General features: G+C 47.2%; 1 protein-coding gene across 1 annotated transcript; it reads left to right on the top strand.

Annotated features, from left to right (window-relative positions):
* Positions 1 to 14,249: 14,249 nt before the first annotated feature.
* On the top strand, positions 14,250 to 15,317 carry LOC125548090. Its single transcript, XM_048711771.1, has one exon. It carries the CDS (start codon positions 14,483 to 14,485, stop codon positions 15,029 to 15,031), a length of 549 nt encoding a protein of 182 aa, XP_048567728.1. The 5' UTR covers positions 14,250 to 14,482; the 3' UTR covers positions 15,032 to 15,317.
* The last annotated feature ends 1,273 nt before the right edge of the window (positions 15,318 to 16,590 follow it).

Consider the following 16,590-nt stretch of genomic DNA (forward strand, 5'->3'; position numbering starts at 1 on the left):
TAAGTGATTACGTGATCCAAATCAACTAAACCATAACCGATCATCACGTGAAATGGAGTAGTTTTCAATGGTGAACATTGCTATGTTGATCATATCTACTATATGATTCACGCTCAACCTTTCAGTCTGAGTGTTCCGAGGCCATATCTACATATGCTAGGCTCGTCAAGTTTAACCTGAGTATTCTGCGTGTGCAAAAACTGGCTCGCACCCGTTGTAGATGGACATAGAGCTTATCACACCCGATCATCACGTGGTGTCTGGGCACGACGAACTTTGGCAACGGTGCATACTCAGGGAGAACACTACTTGATAATTAGTGAGAGATCATCTTATAATGCTACTGTCAATCAAAGCAAGATAAGATGCATAAAAGATAAACATCACATGCAATCAATATAAGTGATATGATATGGCCATCATCTTCTTATACTTGTGATCTCCATCTCCGAAGTACCGTCATGATCACCATCGTCACCGGTGCGACACCTTGATCACCATCGTAGCATCGTTGTCGTCTCGCCAATCTTATGCTTCCACGACTATCGCTACCGCTTAGTGATAAAGTAAAGCATTACAGCGCAGTTGCATTGCATACAATAAAGCGACAACCATATGGCTCCTGCCAGTTGCCGATAACTCGGTTACAAAACATGATTATCTCATACAATAAAATTTAGCATCATGTCTTGATCATATCACATCACAACATACCCTGCAAAAACAAGTTAGACGTCCTCTACTTTGTTATTGCAAGTTTTACGTGGCTGCTACGGGCTTAAGCAAGAACCAATCTTACCTACGCATCAAAACCACAACGATAGTTTGTCAAGTTGGTGTTGTTTTAACCTTCGCAAGGACCGGGCGTAGCCACACTCGGTTCAACTAAAGTTGGAGAAACTGACACCCGCCAGCCACCTGTGTGCAAAGCACGTCGGTAGAACCAGTCTCGCGTAAGCGTACGCGTAATGTCGGTCTGGGCCGCTTCATCCAACAATACCGCCGAACCAAAGTATGACATGCTGGTAAGCAGTATGACTTATGTCCCCCACAACTCACTTGTGTTCTACTCGTGCATATAACATCAACACATAAAACCTAGGCTCGGATGCCACTGTAGGGGAACGTAGTAATTTCAAAATTTTCCTACGCACACGCGAGATCATGGTGATGCATAGCAACAAGACGGGAGAATGTTGTCCACGTACCCTCGTAGACCGAAAGCGGAAGCGTTATAACAACGCGGTTGATGTAGTCGTACGTCTTCACGGTCCGACCGATCAAGCACCGAAACTACGGCACCTCCGAGTTCTAGCACACGTTCAACTTGATGACGATCACCGGATTCCGATCCAGCAAAGTGTCGGGGAAGAGTTCCGTCAGCACGACGGCGTGGTGAAGATCTTGATGTTCTACTGTCGCAGGGCTTCGCCTAAGCACCGCTACAATATTATCGAGGATTATGGTGGAGGGGGGCACCGCACACGGCTAAGAGATCTCAAGGATCAATTGTTGTGTCTAGAGGTGCCCCCTGCCCCCGTATATAAAGGAGCAAGAGGAAGGGGTGGCCGTCCATGATGAGGCGCGCCAGGGAGGAGTCCTACTCCTACCGAGAGTAGGACTCCCTCCTTTTCCTTGTCCAAGTAGGAGAGGGGGAAGGAAGGGAGAGAGAAGAGGAAGGGAAGGGGGGGCGCCGCCCCTCCCTCCTTGTCCAATTCGGACTAGGGGGAGAGGGGGCGTGCGGCCTGCCCTAGCCGCCCCTCCTCTTCTCCACTTTAGGCCCATGAGGCCCATTAACCCCCCGGGGGGTTCCGGTAACCCCCCGGTACTCCGGTTTTATCCGAAACTTTCCCGGAACACTTCCGGTGTCCGAATATAGTCGTCCAATATATCAATCTTTATGTCTCGACCATTTCGAGACTCCTCGTTATGTCCGTGATCATATCCGGGACTCCGAACTAACTTCGGTACATCAAAACTAATAAACTCATAATATAACTGTCATCGAAACCTTAAGCGTGCGGACCCTACGGGTTCGAGAACAATGTAGACATGACCGAGACACGTCTCCGGTCAATAACCAATAGCGGAACCTGGATGTTCATATTGGTTCCCACATATTCTACGAAGATCTTTTATCGGTGAGACCGCATAACAACATACGTTGTTCCCTTTGTCATCGGTATGTTACTTGCCCGAGATTCGATCGTTGGTATCTCAATACCTAGTTCACTCTCATTGCCGACAAGTCTCTTTACTCGTTCCGTAATACATCATCTCGCAACTAACTCATTAGTTGCATTGCTTGCAAGGCTTAGGTGATGTGCATTACCGAGAGGGCCCAGAGATACCTCTCCGACAATCGGAGTGACAAATCCTAATCTCGAAATACGCCAACCCAACATATACCTTTGGAGACACCTGTAGAGCACCTTTATAATCACCCAGTTACGTTGTGACGTTTGGTAGCACACAAAGTGTTCCTCCGGTAAACGGGTGTTGCATAATCTCATAGTCATAGGAACATGTATAAGTTATGAAGAAAGCAATAGCAACATACTAAACGATCAGGTGCTAAGCTAATGGAATGGGTCATGTCAATCACATCATTCTCCTAATAACGTGATCCCGTTAATCAAATGACAACACATGTCTATGGTTAGGAAACATAACCATCTTTGATTAATGAGCTAGTCAAGTAGAGGCATACTAGTGACTTTTAGTTTGTCTATGTATTCACACAAGTATTATGTTTCCGTATAATACAATTCTAGCATGAATAATAAACATTTATCATGATATAAGGAAATAAAATAATAACACTATTATTGCCTCTAGGGCATATTTCCTTCACCTCTTTCTTCTGCCGTGGTCAAGCTTTGAGTCTTACCCAACTTCACACCTTACAACTCAGGTAAGAACCCCTTCTTTGACTGATCTATTTTGAACTCCTTCAAAAACATGTCAAGGTGTGCGTTCTTTGAAAGTATCATCAGGCGTCTTGATCTGTCTCTATAGATCTTGATGCCCAATATGTAAGCAGCTTTATCCAGGTCTTCCTTTGAAAATCACTCTTCAAACAACCGTTTATGCTTTCCAGAAATTCTACATTATTTCGAATCAACAATATGTCATCCACATATACTTATCAGAAATGTTGTAGTGCTCCCACTCACTTTCTTGTAAATACAAGTTTCAAGCAAACATTGTATAAACCTAAAAGCTTTGATCACTCTATCAAAGCATATATTCCGACTCTGAGATGCTCGCTCTAGTCCATAGACGGATCGCTAGAGCTAGCATACCTTTTAGCATCCTTAGGATCGACAAAAACTTTGATTGTATCACATACAACTCTTTCTTACGAAAAACTGGTAAGAAAACTTGTTTTGACATCCATCTGTCAGATTTCATAATCAAAAAATACAGCTAATGCTAACATGATTCCGATGGACTTAAGCATCGCTACGGGTGAGAAGATCTCATCGTAGTCAACTTCTTGAACTTGTGAAAAACTCTTTGCCACAAGTCGAGTTTCATAGACGGTGACATTACCGTCCGCGTTCGTCTTCTTCTTAAAGATCCATTTATCTCAATGGCTTGCCGATCATCGTGCAAGTTCACCAAAGTCCATACTTTGTTCTGATACATGGATCCTATCTCGGATTCCATGGCTTCTAACCATTTGTCGGAATACGGGCCCACCATCGCTTCTCCATAGCTCGTAGGTTCATTGTTGTCTAACAACATGATATCTAAGACAGGATTACCGTACCACTCAGGAGTAGTACATATCCTTGTCGACCTACGAGGTTCGATAGCAACTTGATCCGAAGCTTCATGATCACTATCATTAACTTCCTATTCAACAAACGTAGGCGCCACAGAAAACATCTTTCTGTGTTGCATCACTCTCTGGTTGAAGTAAAGGTTCGACAACCTCATCAAGTTCTATCTTCCTCCCACTCAATTCTTTCGAGAGAAACTCCTTCTCGAGAAAGGACCCGTTCTTAGCGACAAACAATTTGCCCTCGAATCTGAGATAGAAGGTATACCCAACTGTCACCTTTGGGTATCCTATGAAGATTTGTTTGTCCGCTTTTGGGCGAGCTTCTCCGGCTGAAGCCTTAAGCATCGCAGCCCCAAACATTAAGAAACGACAACTTTGGTTTCTTGCCAAACCATATTCATACGACGTCGTCTCAACGGACTTAGATGGTGTCCTATCTAAAGTGAATGCTGCAGCTTTCTCTAATGCATAACCTCAAAATAATAGCGGTAGATCAGTAAAAGACATCATAGATCGCACCATATCTCATAAGGTTCGATTATGATGCCCGGACACACCATTACGCTGTGGTGTTCCAGGTGGCTTCAACTGTGAAACAATTCCACAATGTCTTAAGTGATTGCCAAACTCATAACTCAGAAATTCTCATCGATCAGATCGTAGGAATTTGATCTTCTTGTTATGATGGTTCTTAACTTCACTCTGAAATCGCTTTGAACTTTTCAAATGTTTCAGACTTGTGCTTCATTAAGTAAATATACCTATATCTACTCAAATCGTTAGTGAAGATGAGAAAATAGCGATATCCACCGTACGCTTCAATTCTCATTGGATCACACGCATCAGCATGTATGATTTCCAACAAGTCACTTGCCCGTTTCATTGTACCTGAAAACGGGGTCTTAGTCATCTTGACCATGAGGCATGGCTCGCATGTGTCAAGCGATTCAAAATCAAGTGACTCCAAACATCCATCGACACGGAGTTTATTCATGCATCTTACGCCAATATGACCTAAGCGGCAGTGCCACAAGAAAGTGGTACTATCTACATCTTTTGGCATGAACATGTGTATTACCACGACCGAGATTCACTGAACCATTCACATAGGGTGCATGACCATGAAAGGTATTATTCATGTAAACAAAATAACCATTATTCTCTAACTTAAATGAATAACCGTATTGCAATGAACATGATCTAATCATATTCATGCTCAACGTAGACACCTGATAACATTTATCTAGGTTCAATACTAATCCCGAAGGCAGATGGAGCGTGCGATGGTGATCTCATCAACTTTGGAAACACTTCCAACACACATCGTCACCTCGCCCTTAGCCAGTCTCCCTTTAGTCCGTAGCTTTTGCTTCAAGTCACCAATAATAGCAACTGAACCTGTATCCAATACCCAGGTGCTACCAGGAGTACTAGTGAGGTACACATTAATAACACATATATACTTTGTTGAAGCTGCCAGCCTTCTTATCTACCATGCATTTGGGGTAATTCCGCTGCCAGTGATCGTCCCCCTTACAATAGAAGCACTTAGTCTCGGGTTTGGGTTCAACCTTGGGTTCCTTCACTGGAGCGGCAACTGGTTTGCCATCCATGAAGTTTCCCTTCTAGCCCTTGCCCTTCTTGAAACCAGTGGTCTTGTTAAACCATCAACACTTGATGCTCCTTGATTTCTACCTTTTGCGGTCTTAAGCACCGCGAACAGCTCCGGGATCAACTCCATCCCTTGCATGTCATAGTTCATCACGAAGATCTAGTAGCTTAGTGATAGTGGCTAGAGAACTCTATCAATCACTATCTTATCTGGAAGTTTAACTCCCACTTGATTTAAGTGATTGTAGCACCCAGACATTCTAAGCACATGCTCACTAGCTGAGCTGTTCTCCTCCATCTTGTTGGCAAAAGAACTTGTTAGAGGTCTCATACCTCTCAACACGGGCATGAGCCTGAAATCCCAATTTCAGCTCTTGGAACATCTCATATGTCTTATGGCGTTCAAAATGTAAGCCGTAAAGTATGGTGCACTAAACTATCAAGTAGTCATCAGGATGTGTCTGTCAAGTGTTCACAACATCCACAGACGACGTTGTAGGGGTTTGCACATCGAGCGGTGCATCAAAGACGTAAGCCTTCTGTGTAGCAGTGAGGACACTCCTCGGACTACGGACCCAGTCCGCATCATTGCTTACAATATCTTTCAACTTGGTCTTTCTCTAGGAATGTATTGAAACAGGGAGCTACAACGTGAGCTATTTATCTACAACATATTTGCAAAGACAATTTAGACTATGTTCATGATAATTGAGTTCATCTAATCAAATTATTTAATGAACTCCCACTCAGATAGACATCCCTCTAGTCATCTAAGTGAAATATGATCCGAGTCAACTAGGCCGTGTCCGATCATCACGTGAGACGGACTAGTCAACATTGGTGAACATCTTCATGTTGATCATATCTTCTATACGACTCATGCTCGACCTTTCGGTCTTCCATGTTCCGAGGCCATGTCTGTACATGCTAGGCTCGTCAAGTCAACCTAAGTGTATTGCGTGTGTAAATCTGGCTTACACCCGTTGTATTCGAACGTTAGAATCTATCACACCCGATCATCATGTGGTGCTTAGAAACAACGAACCTTCGCAATGGTGCACAGTTAGGGGGAACACTTTCTTGAAATTATTGCGAGGGATCATCTTATTTAAGCTACCGTCGTTCTAAGCAAATAAGATGTAAAACATGATAAACAACACATGCAATCAAATAGTGACATGATATGGCCAATATCATTTTGCTCCTTTTGATCTCCATCTTCGGGGCGCCATGATCATCATCGTCACCGGCATGACACCATGATCTCCATCATCATGATCTCCATCATCGTGTCTTCATGAAGTCGTCTCGTCAACTATTACTTCTACTACTATGGCTAACGATTTAGCAATAAAGTAAAGTAATTACATGACGTTTAAGTTGACACGCAGGTCATAAATAAATTAAGACAACTCCTATGGCTCCTGCCGGTTGTCATACTCATCGACATGCAAGTCGTGATTCCTATTACAAGAACATGATCAATCTCATACATCACATATATCATTCATCACATCCTTTTGACCATATCACATCACAAGGGATATGCTGCAAAAACAAGTTATACGTCCTCTAATTGTTGTTGCAAATTTTTGCGTGGCTGCTATAGGTTTCTAGCAAGAACGTTTCTTACCTACGCCAAAACCACAACGTGATATGCCAATTTCTATTTACCCTTCATAAGGACCCTTTTCATCGAATCCGATCTGACTAAAGTGGGAGAGACAGACACCCGCTAGCCACCTTATGCAACTAGTGCATGTCAGTCGGTGGAACCAGTCTCACATAAGCGTACGTGTAAGGTCGGTCCGGGCCGCTTCATCCCACGATGCCGCCGAATCAAGATAAGACTAGTAACGACAAGTAAATTGACAAAATCGACGCCCACAACAACTTGTGTTCTACTCGTGCATAGAAACTACGCATAGACCTAGCTCATGATGCCACTTTTGGGGATCGTAGCAGAAATTTAAAATTTTCTACGCATCACCAAGATCAATCTATGGAGTAATCTAGCAACGAGGGGAAGGAGAGTGCATCTACATACCCTTGTAGATCGCTAAGTGGAAGCGTTACAAGAACGCAGATGAAGGAGTCGTACTCGTAGCGATTCAGATCGTAGTTGATTCTGATCTAAGCGCCGAACCACGGCACCTTCGCGTTCAACACACGTGCAGTCTGGTGACGTCTCCCATGCCTTGATCCAGCAAGGAGAGAGGGAGAGGTTGGGGAAGACTCCGTCCAGCAGCAGCACGACGGCGTGGTGGTGGTGGAGGAGCGTGGGACTCCAGCAAGGCTTCGCCAAGTACTACGAGAGACGAGGAGGGAGAGGGGTAGGGCTGCGCCAACAGGGGAAGAACTTCGTGTGTTGGGCTGCCCCTTTGCCTCCACTATATATAGGGGGAGCGGGAGGGATGCGCCCCCACCTAGGGTTTCCACCCTAGGGGTGGCGGCAGCCCCAATCCCCATCTGGGGTGGCGGCCAAGTGGGGGGAGAGGGAGGCGCACCAGGCATGGGCCTTAGGGCCCATCTGCCCTTAGGGTTTGCCCCCTCTTCTCTCTAGGCGCATGGGCCTTGGTGGGGAGGCGCCCCAGCCCACCTAGGGGCCGGTCCCTTCTCACACTTGGCCCATGTATGCCTCTGGGGCCCGTGGCCCCTCCCGGTGGACCTCCGGACCCCTCCGGTGGTCCCGGTACACTACCGGCGATGCCCGGAACACTTCCGGTGGCCAAAACCATACTTCCTATATATCAATCTTTACCTCTGGACCATTTCGGAACTCCTCGTGACGTCCGGGATCTCATCCGGGACTCCGAACAACATTCGGTAACCGCGTACATACTTTCCCTATAACCCTAGCGTCATCGAACCTTAAGTGTATAGACCCTACGGGTTCGGAAGTCATGCAGACATGGCCGAGACAACTCTCCGATCAATAACCAACAGCGGGATCTGGATACACATGTTGGCTCCCACATGCTCCACGATGATCTCATCGGATGAACCACGATGTCAAGGATTCAATCAATCTCGTATACAATTCCCTTTGTCTATCGGTACGATACTTGCCCGAGATTCGATCGTCGGTATCCCCATACCTTGTTCAATCTCGTTACCGGCAAGTCTCTTTACTCGTTCCGTTACACATCATCCCGTGATCAACTCCTTGGTCACATTGTGCACATTATGATGATGTCCTACCGAGTGGGCCCAGAGATACCTCTCTGTTACACGGAGTGACAAATCCCAGTCTCGATTCGTGCCAACCCAACAGACACTTTCGGAGATACCCGTAGTGCACCTTTATAGCCACCCAGTTACGTTGTGACGTTTGGCACACCCAAAGCACTCCTACGGTATCCGGGAGTTGCACAATCTCATGGTCTAAGGAAATGATACTTGACATTAGAAAAGCTTTAGCATACGAACTACACGATCTTGTGCTAGGCTTAGGATTGGGTCTTGTCCATCACATCATTCTCCTAATGATGTGATCCCATTATCAACGACATCCAATGTCCATGGTCAGGAAACCGTAACCATCTATTGATCAACGAGCAAGTCAACTAGAGGCTTACCAGGGACATGGTGTTGTCTATGTATCCACACATGTATCTGAGTTTCCTATCAATACAATTCTAGCATGGATAATAAACGATTATCATGAACAAGGAAATATAATAATAACCAATTTATTATTGCCTCTAGGGCATATTTCCAACACTATCATCATAGTTTTGGTTTCTGTATTTAATTTAATTTATACTTAAGATTTTATTTTAATTCTTTTTATTTCTATGCTAATATATGGATATTTTTAAAATATACGAACATTATTTGAGACATGCGAAGATATTTTTACATGCATGGACACTAGTTTTCATGATACATGTATTTTATATTTTTATTTTACTTTGTTATTTTTTATACTTTTACTAAATACATGCATACTTTTCTGTGATAAATGAAGACTTATTTTGAAACTTTTGTTCATACGTTGAATTTTTGTTTGAAACATGTGAAAAAAATTGCATAGAGGAACATCTTTTGTCAAATATGTGAATAGGTTTTTTCAAATACAGGAACATTTTGTTCGATTTATGTGACCATTTTTTTAGCAACACACCAATTTTCTATATTTTTTTACAAAGTAGTAAAAACTAAATATATTGATGGTTTGAAAAAAAGTAAATATATTTTTTCTATGTATGAAAGGGAAAAGAGAAAGAAAGAAAGGACACCCGGTTTCCCCCTCGAAAGTGATGGGAACACTATTTCAACGTTATGAAAATAGGTCACTTAGAGCATCTCCAAAGGGCCTCATATGGCCGCTCAATTTGTCCGGATGAACAGTCCAAAATCCTGACAGTCTTGACAAAAAATACCGGCTAACGGGCCTTCCCAAACCATCCCCATTTATCAGGACAAGACAGACCGCCCCAAACCAGCCCAAATGTGGGCACGGGCATGGATTGTCCGGACATATCTGCCACGTCGGCCCACACTAATATGACTCACTCGAACCTTACAAAATCTTCTTCTGCCTCAAACCCTAACCTTAGCTCTTAGTCTCACCTCCTCCCCTCCCCTCCCCTCTCCTCACAATGTCTAGAGATTGAGATCAGACACCGGTGTGGTGGATTGAGATCAGACACCGGTATGATGTAAAATTATATTTGATGATGAATCTTCTTCTGCGGAAAAAAGATTCATGATGAAATAAATTAATTTAGCGGTGCATATTTAAATATATTTCTCTGCAAACTTTGTCAAAGTTTATAAAATTTGACTTTAGACAAAGCTAATGTGCATCGTAAATAGAAACGGAGGGGGTATGAATAGGTCATTTTGGAGACATGGTGCCATGGAGGCCTTAAATTTAAAATTTCCAAAATTCAAACTTTTTAGTTCAAAAAATTCTGAAAAATACGCATGTATAAAAAGATGTAATGTGTATGTGTGTAAAATTTCAGGATGAAATACCTTGAATTGTGAGTTGCACAAAAAAAGGGGACTTTGCGGATGAACTGAATATATGCTAAAAAGCCCTGGATTTGTTTTTCTCGTGTAGCTCTCATTTTTATGTATTTTGACCTGAAAATTTACACACACGTGCACATTATGTCTCCATGGCACCCGGTCTCCAAACTAAAAAGGCCTCCATGTATTTATTTTTCAGAATATTATAGAACTAAAAAGGCACATTTTGGAGACCGGGTGCCATGTATTTTTTTCAGAATATTATAAAACTAAAAAAATTGAATTTTGAAGTTTTTAAATTAAGGTCTCTATTGAGCTCGGTCTCTGTTTGGCATTTTGAAGGGAGTATTGATTTTGATATGGCCACCAATTGTCAAGGCCCTCCCCTAGTCCATACGTGTACGTGGGCCTGCCTCTGGACATCACATGGGCTGGGCCTATGCACCCCAGGCTGCCATTGCTACAAATACTGGGAGAAAGAAGAAGCAACGAATCGATATATCCAGTGGATCAACGGCGGCACGGACGGCTTCCCGTCCTCCTACCTCTGGCTCCCTTCCTTCTCTTCTTCTTATCTTCATTTTCTGTCCCTCAAACCGAAGCTTGTATCCATTGTAAGTGAGAAATAGATCGTGAGAGAGGCTACTGAGAACTTAGAGCATTTACAGCCGTACGTCTCAAACCTACCTCAAAGACAAAAGCCCTGGCCACTGACGAGTCACAAAAATACAACTCATACGGGCGCCTCAAACGGGCCTTAAACATCTAGGCTAACCGACACCCTCGTATCCAGCCTAAATACGAGACGGATATGGGGCGCCCGGACGCGTCCGTCACGTCGTCCCAGCCCACGTTGACCCACCCGATCCCACATATATCCCTTCCCATCTGCTCGCTGGATTAAACCCTAGCCATTTCACTCCACTTCCCTCCACTCCCTTCTGCCACCCAATCTCTCGTCCGGCCTTTTCCGGCATGGCAGGCAGCGGATCCGAATCCTCCACCCTCAGATCCGTCGACCCCGAGCTCATCCCATGCGGCCTCGAGGAGGAGATGGCCGTTCGGCTTGCGCTTCGCCACTCCCGAGAGGAGGCCCGTGCGAGGCAGCACTCGGACTCCTTCCGTTGGGAATCCACTGCGTCCGCTCAATGACGGATGGATTCGGCGCTAGGTGTGTCGTTGCTGCCTCACCGGAGGCGGTGCGGTCCTTTTGGCGTCCGAACACGGTAGCGGGCGCGCAACCCCTCCGTTGGCGCGCCGAGGTCATGGACGCACCATGGGCGTCGTCCAAATGCAAACTTGCACGGCGTGCCCGCCGCGCAAGGTAGCGGGCACGAGAGCCCACAACAGCCCTCACGGTGGTAGACGTCGGCGAGGCAGAGTCGCATTCTCCGGGTCCCTGTATGGTGCACCAGTACGAGCGCCGCAACCGCGTCGTGGTGGATGTTGCCGGCTTGTCCTAATCTGACGTCCACTGGCACCATCCGGGTTCCGGGCTCCGACGAGGAAGAGTGGGGCATGGAAGATGGCGGTGCCTTGAGTCCCATTCCCTACTCTACCTTGCCGGCGACCGGACCAACACTCTGGGAAGCGCAACCGGCCGTTGGACATGGGCAGGGCGAAACGAGGCGAGCTCAGCTGTGAGGGCTCTCAGCCACATGGATAGTTCAATGTGCTCATCAGCGCCTGGCCCGAAGATGTGGATCATCCAAGGCACATTAGCATGGCATACTCCTCCTGTTTGAATCGGAGTTTGAAACCAAACAAACTTCTCCTCAGGAGGATAGATGGGGCAATTCGTGTGAGATCCCATGTAGATCTAACTTTCTATTCACTCATGAGATCCGGGCGGTCCAAGAGGGGGGGGGGGGCACCACGGCTCCTCTCTTCTCGAGACTCCATACATCCCTTATCAGTGTATAGATGGGAAAATGGAGGTTTCACATTGTATGTAATAATATTGATTTGAGGCATTTAATTTGAGGTATCTGGTTGTAGAATCAAATTTTTAGGACATGGCCGGTCATTTTAAGAGGTCAGATCTGCGAAGTCCGGCTGTAGATGCTCTTAGAGCATCTCCAGTAGACCCTTTAAAAATGTGAAAACTGTAAAAATCCGGCGACTATACGGGTTTGCCCCTTTTTTGGGTCAGGCCAGAACCAGTATAGTCGCTCGTCCCGTAAATGATTTTACGCTGGTCCGCAAACCGCCCCCCGCCACGCGGTATATCTATGGGTTTGCGGCGAGTATACAGGGCAAAACCCTATCCCCACGCCGCCGCAATTCCCTAATCCCCTCTTCGATTTCTTGCCGCCGGTGAGCTCGAATCCGCCGCCGCACTCCAGCATGTGGCGCGGGATGTGGAGCTCGGGCCGCCGCTCTGGCGGTAGCGAAGACCCCGAGCGGAAGCGGTGTGTCAGAGCCGACGACGCAAGGAAGCGACCCGCGAAGAAGTACACGAGCTGCGGCCTAGAGCCGCCACCATCTCTCCTCCGCCGCGAGATGGAGGAATACGACCGCAGGCAGGCGCGTCTGTCCTCGGGCGCGAGAAGCTCCGACGGGGTGCCGCTCCTCATGCCGACGAAAAGGGAGCCGGAGGAGCTCCCGCCGCCTCGCCCGGTGAAGAGGGAGCTCGAGGCGGAGCCGGTGCGGCCGAGTGGTGGCGTCATCGGGCCGGAGGATCCCCCCATGGCAGAGGCGGAGAGCTTCGAGCGGGCCATTGTCGCGCACAGTGCGTGGGAGGAGGAGGAGGCGGAGCAGCGCCGTCGATCTCTAGCCGACCTCGATGACGTCCTCCTCGACCAGGGGCTCGCCAAGGCGCAGGACTTCGATGCCAACCTCAAGGCATGGCGCCACGAAGCCTAGGCGCATGACGACATCTACGTCGACTTCGTCTCCTCCAACGACGACGATTGAACTCCGCCGCCGCCGCACTTGGATGGCTCCGGTGAGCCAAATTTTGGCAGTAGTGTTTACGGCCTCAGCCGCTCATCCGATCTACTTTGTGCAAATATGCTATGTATGAAATATGTATGATGATCAAGTAGTATGAACGCTGCTAGTTCTAGTGAAGTAGTTCGATTTCTGACACGAAGCTCTGATTTCAAAGTTTATAAGTTCATTTTACACTTCTGTTGTGCCGCCGCTGTTTTCGTCCCGTATCCGAGGCATTTTACAAATTGTAAACTCAATTTGCAGGTCCGTATTTTAAGGAGTGTGCTAGAGAGATGCTCTTACACCGGTTAACTGTAAACTATGCATCGTGCACAGCTCTCTGCATATGACTGCATCTCGAACATGGGACGGTGCACCAACCAAAGTGGGGCTACAGCTCTCTGCATATGATTCCGCGTTACCCGGATGGACGGCTTAGCCGCCGGCCGACTCATAATCCGGCAGCTGTGGCCCAACTGGTGAATTTACTAGTTATACCACCGACTGGCAAAAATATACTACTAGTTTGACCCCCGGCCACAAAATTCCATCACATTTTTTTTGTTGGCAATCAGTGTAGCAATCACCCAATCATACTTGCATCCATCAGTCATGATTCCAGAGTTGAGATCTACTTCCTCCGTTTCTAAATATAGTATTTTTAGATATTTTAAATGGACTATAATATACAAATGTATGTAGACATTTTTTAGAGGGTAGATTTACTTATTTTGCTTTGCATGTACTTTCTTTGTATGAAAAAGCTTGTGCATGTAATGGATGAATCTAGCATCAAGTTAGTGTTAAATACATCTATTTAAGAAATAAGATTGGGACATGTTTTTGGGACGGAGGGAGTAGTCACTGGTTGAAATCTCTAAAAAGACTTTGAAAACGGTGAGAGTAATTGAGAAAACAAAATGATTCACAGACCCACTCACAACCTTGTCAATCGCCATCGCTCAGTACACGTACACATTCTTATCATTCGCACATTGACACGTCGTTAGCTTAGTTGTCGTTGCTGCGCTCACTATACATAAGCCGTTGCCATACACAGTATCAGTGCATCGTTGATTACCAGATCGCTAGCCAAACACGTACGTAGTACTCGTACGTGCGTGTGCACACGTTCGGAAAGTCTTCGAGCGGCGCGCGGCAGCGGGAATGGAGGTCGGCGAGGCGGGTGCGCAGCAAGGGCGGGCGCTGGCAGCTGCGGCGCCGGAGCAGTGGCGAGGCGCCGTGGAGGCCGCGCTGCCGGGCACGCCGGCGGGCGCCGCGTGGGCGCACGTCGCCAGCTTCTTCTCCGCTCACCGCTACCTCCCTGGCATCGACGTGTGCGAGCGCGTCGTCACGGGAGCCGGCTGCGAGGAGGACGACGACGGCCGGCTGCCGATCGCCCCCGGCTGCGTCCGGCACGTGGCCTCGAGCGCCGCGGGGCTGTGGGCGCGCGAGGAGCTGCTGGAGGCGGACCACGCCGCGCGGCGCCTCCGCTACGCCGTGGTCGACAGCAACATGGGGTTCGGCCGCTACGTGGCCACGCTCCGCGTCCTGGGCCTCGACGGCGGCGAAGGCGGGTGCATGATCTCGTGGGCGTTCGAGTGCGACGCCGTGGAGGGCGAGGGGTGGAGCGAGGCGGCGCTCGTGGCGCGCCTCGGCGCCAGCGTCAAGGGCATGGCCGAGAGGGTGCAGCAGCTCGCCGCGGTGCCTCAGTAGCTGTCGCCGGCGCCCGACGTGGCCGTCGCCGACGGTGATTCGTTTTGGATGAATGCGTGCACTGGTTTAGTTAGCTGAGGCGCTAGCTTTTGACGTGTGGTGCTTAGATTCCATTCCATTGTCATGTGCGCAGTGGCCGTCGCTGCTGCCTTTGAGTTCTCAATTTCTTGGGCACCCTAATTTCCTTATCGTTTTTTAATTAGACGCTAATTTTCTTTATCGTTGATGTGTAATAGATGGAGACATTTGTCCAATCACAGAGGAAATAATAAAAATGGAGCCTAAATAACGTGGTGTCAGCCAGGCACATGAGCATGCTGTGATATTTTTGGCGCGCATGCGAGTTCACGGTTGACATCGACACGGACCGAGTAGTCTGTGGTCCCCAGCACCTTTCGTGTACATTTTTCTCCGTTCAGTGCGGCACATGGTGCGAACAGAGATTCGTTCAGTAAAGAAGAAGGAAAAAAGTCTACAATGGAGATTGGGAATTGGGATGATCAACCTGTTGTTTGTCTGAGAAACCATGGAAGGGTTACGGTCTCAGTTCCGCAACATTGTATGGCACAGAGCCAACCGATCATGAATTCTAGCATGATTTGCCATAAAAGTGGCTTGCAGAATTTTGTCATCTACGAAAATGAGTAATACGTTCAAACCCTAAGCCTCCATTTATCTATTCTCTCGTTTCATGCACCAAGAATGCATATCTGGATTCTGAACCAGTCCAACGTGGAGTCCTGAGTCATCTTTACCACTTGCAGACAGCCAGAGTCAATAGAGATAGGTATAGATTGCTACATTCCACAATTCTAGTACGTCATGACAAGAGAGCAGTCGAAGGCATGAGACCAAGATGATGGCACCAAAGGTGGTCTCTGAGCACCATACTTGTGGATCATATAGCATCAACTTCTGAGCAAGAGCCATCAGAGTTTGACTTAACCCAATCGTCAGCCGGCGGTGAAAAAAACAGCATTATTCCGGCGACGACGTGCACCTGGTTTTCCTTGGCTTTAGGCAGCATTGTTTTTGGGCACTTTGCATGCTTGTTTTAGTTGGGCCTAGCCGAAAAAAAAGGCAAAAAATTATCATCTTCACATCGTTTGGTTGCCTGCTGCTTGTATTAGGGGAACAATTTTGGCATGTCGTTTGGTGTCCTGTATTGACCGGAATGATGCAACTACACGGTTTTTGATTGCATACACCAAATATGATTAAGAGTTAACAGTTACACATAACACATAGAGTTACACTATATTGCCTCGGCGACTGCGGTGGGCGGTGACCGCGGCGCCGCGTCCGACGCGATGAGCACAGAGTCGCGGACGAGCAATCATATCGGCGACATGGTGAACCATTTGTTACCGTCGACGTCGCAGGGGGAGGGGGGGGGGCGAATAGGAGGGTGCTGGGGCAGAGGGCCGAGATGAACGACGACGGTGGTGGTGCGAGTGCTGCAGGATGCGAGAGAGGTGGCCAAGAGGAAGGACGCCAGCGGTGGTGCGAATGCAATAGGACATGGAAGAGGAGGCCGAGAGGAATGATTAGAAAGGATG

This window comes from Triticum urartu, chromosome 3 (genome assembly GCF_003073215.2).
Source record: "Triticum urartu cultivar G1812 chromosome 3, Tu2.1, whole genome shotgun sequence".
Classification (NCBI taxonomy): domain Eukaryota; kingdom Viridiplantae; phylum Streptophyta; class Magnoliopsida; order Poales; family Poaceae; genus Triticum; species Triticum urartu.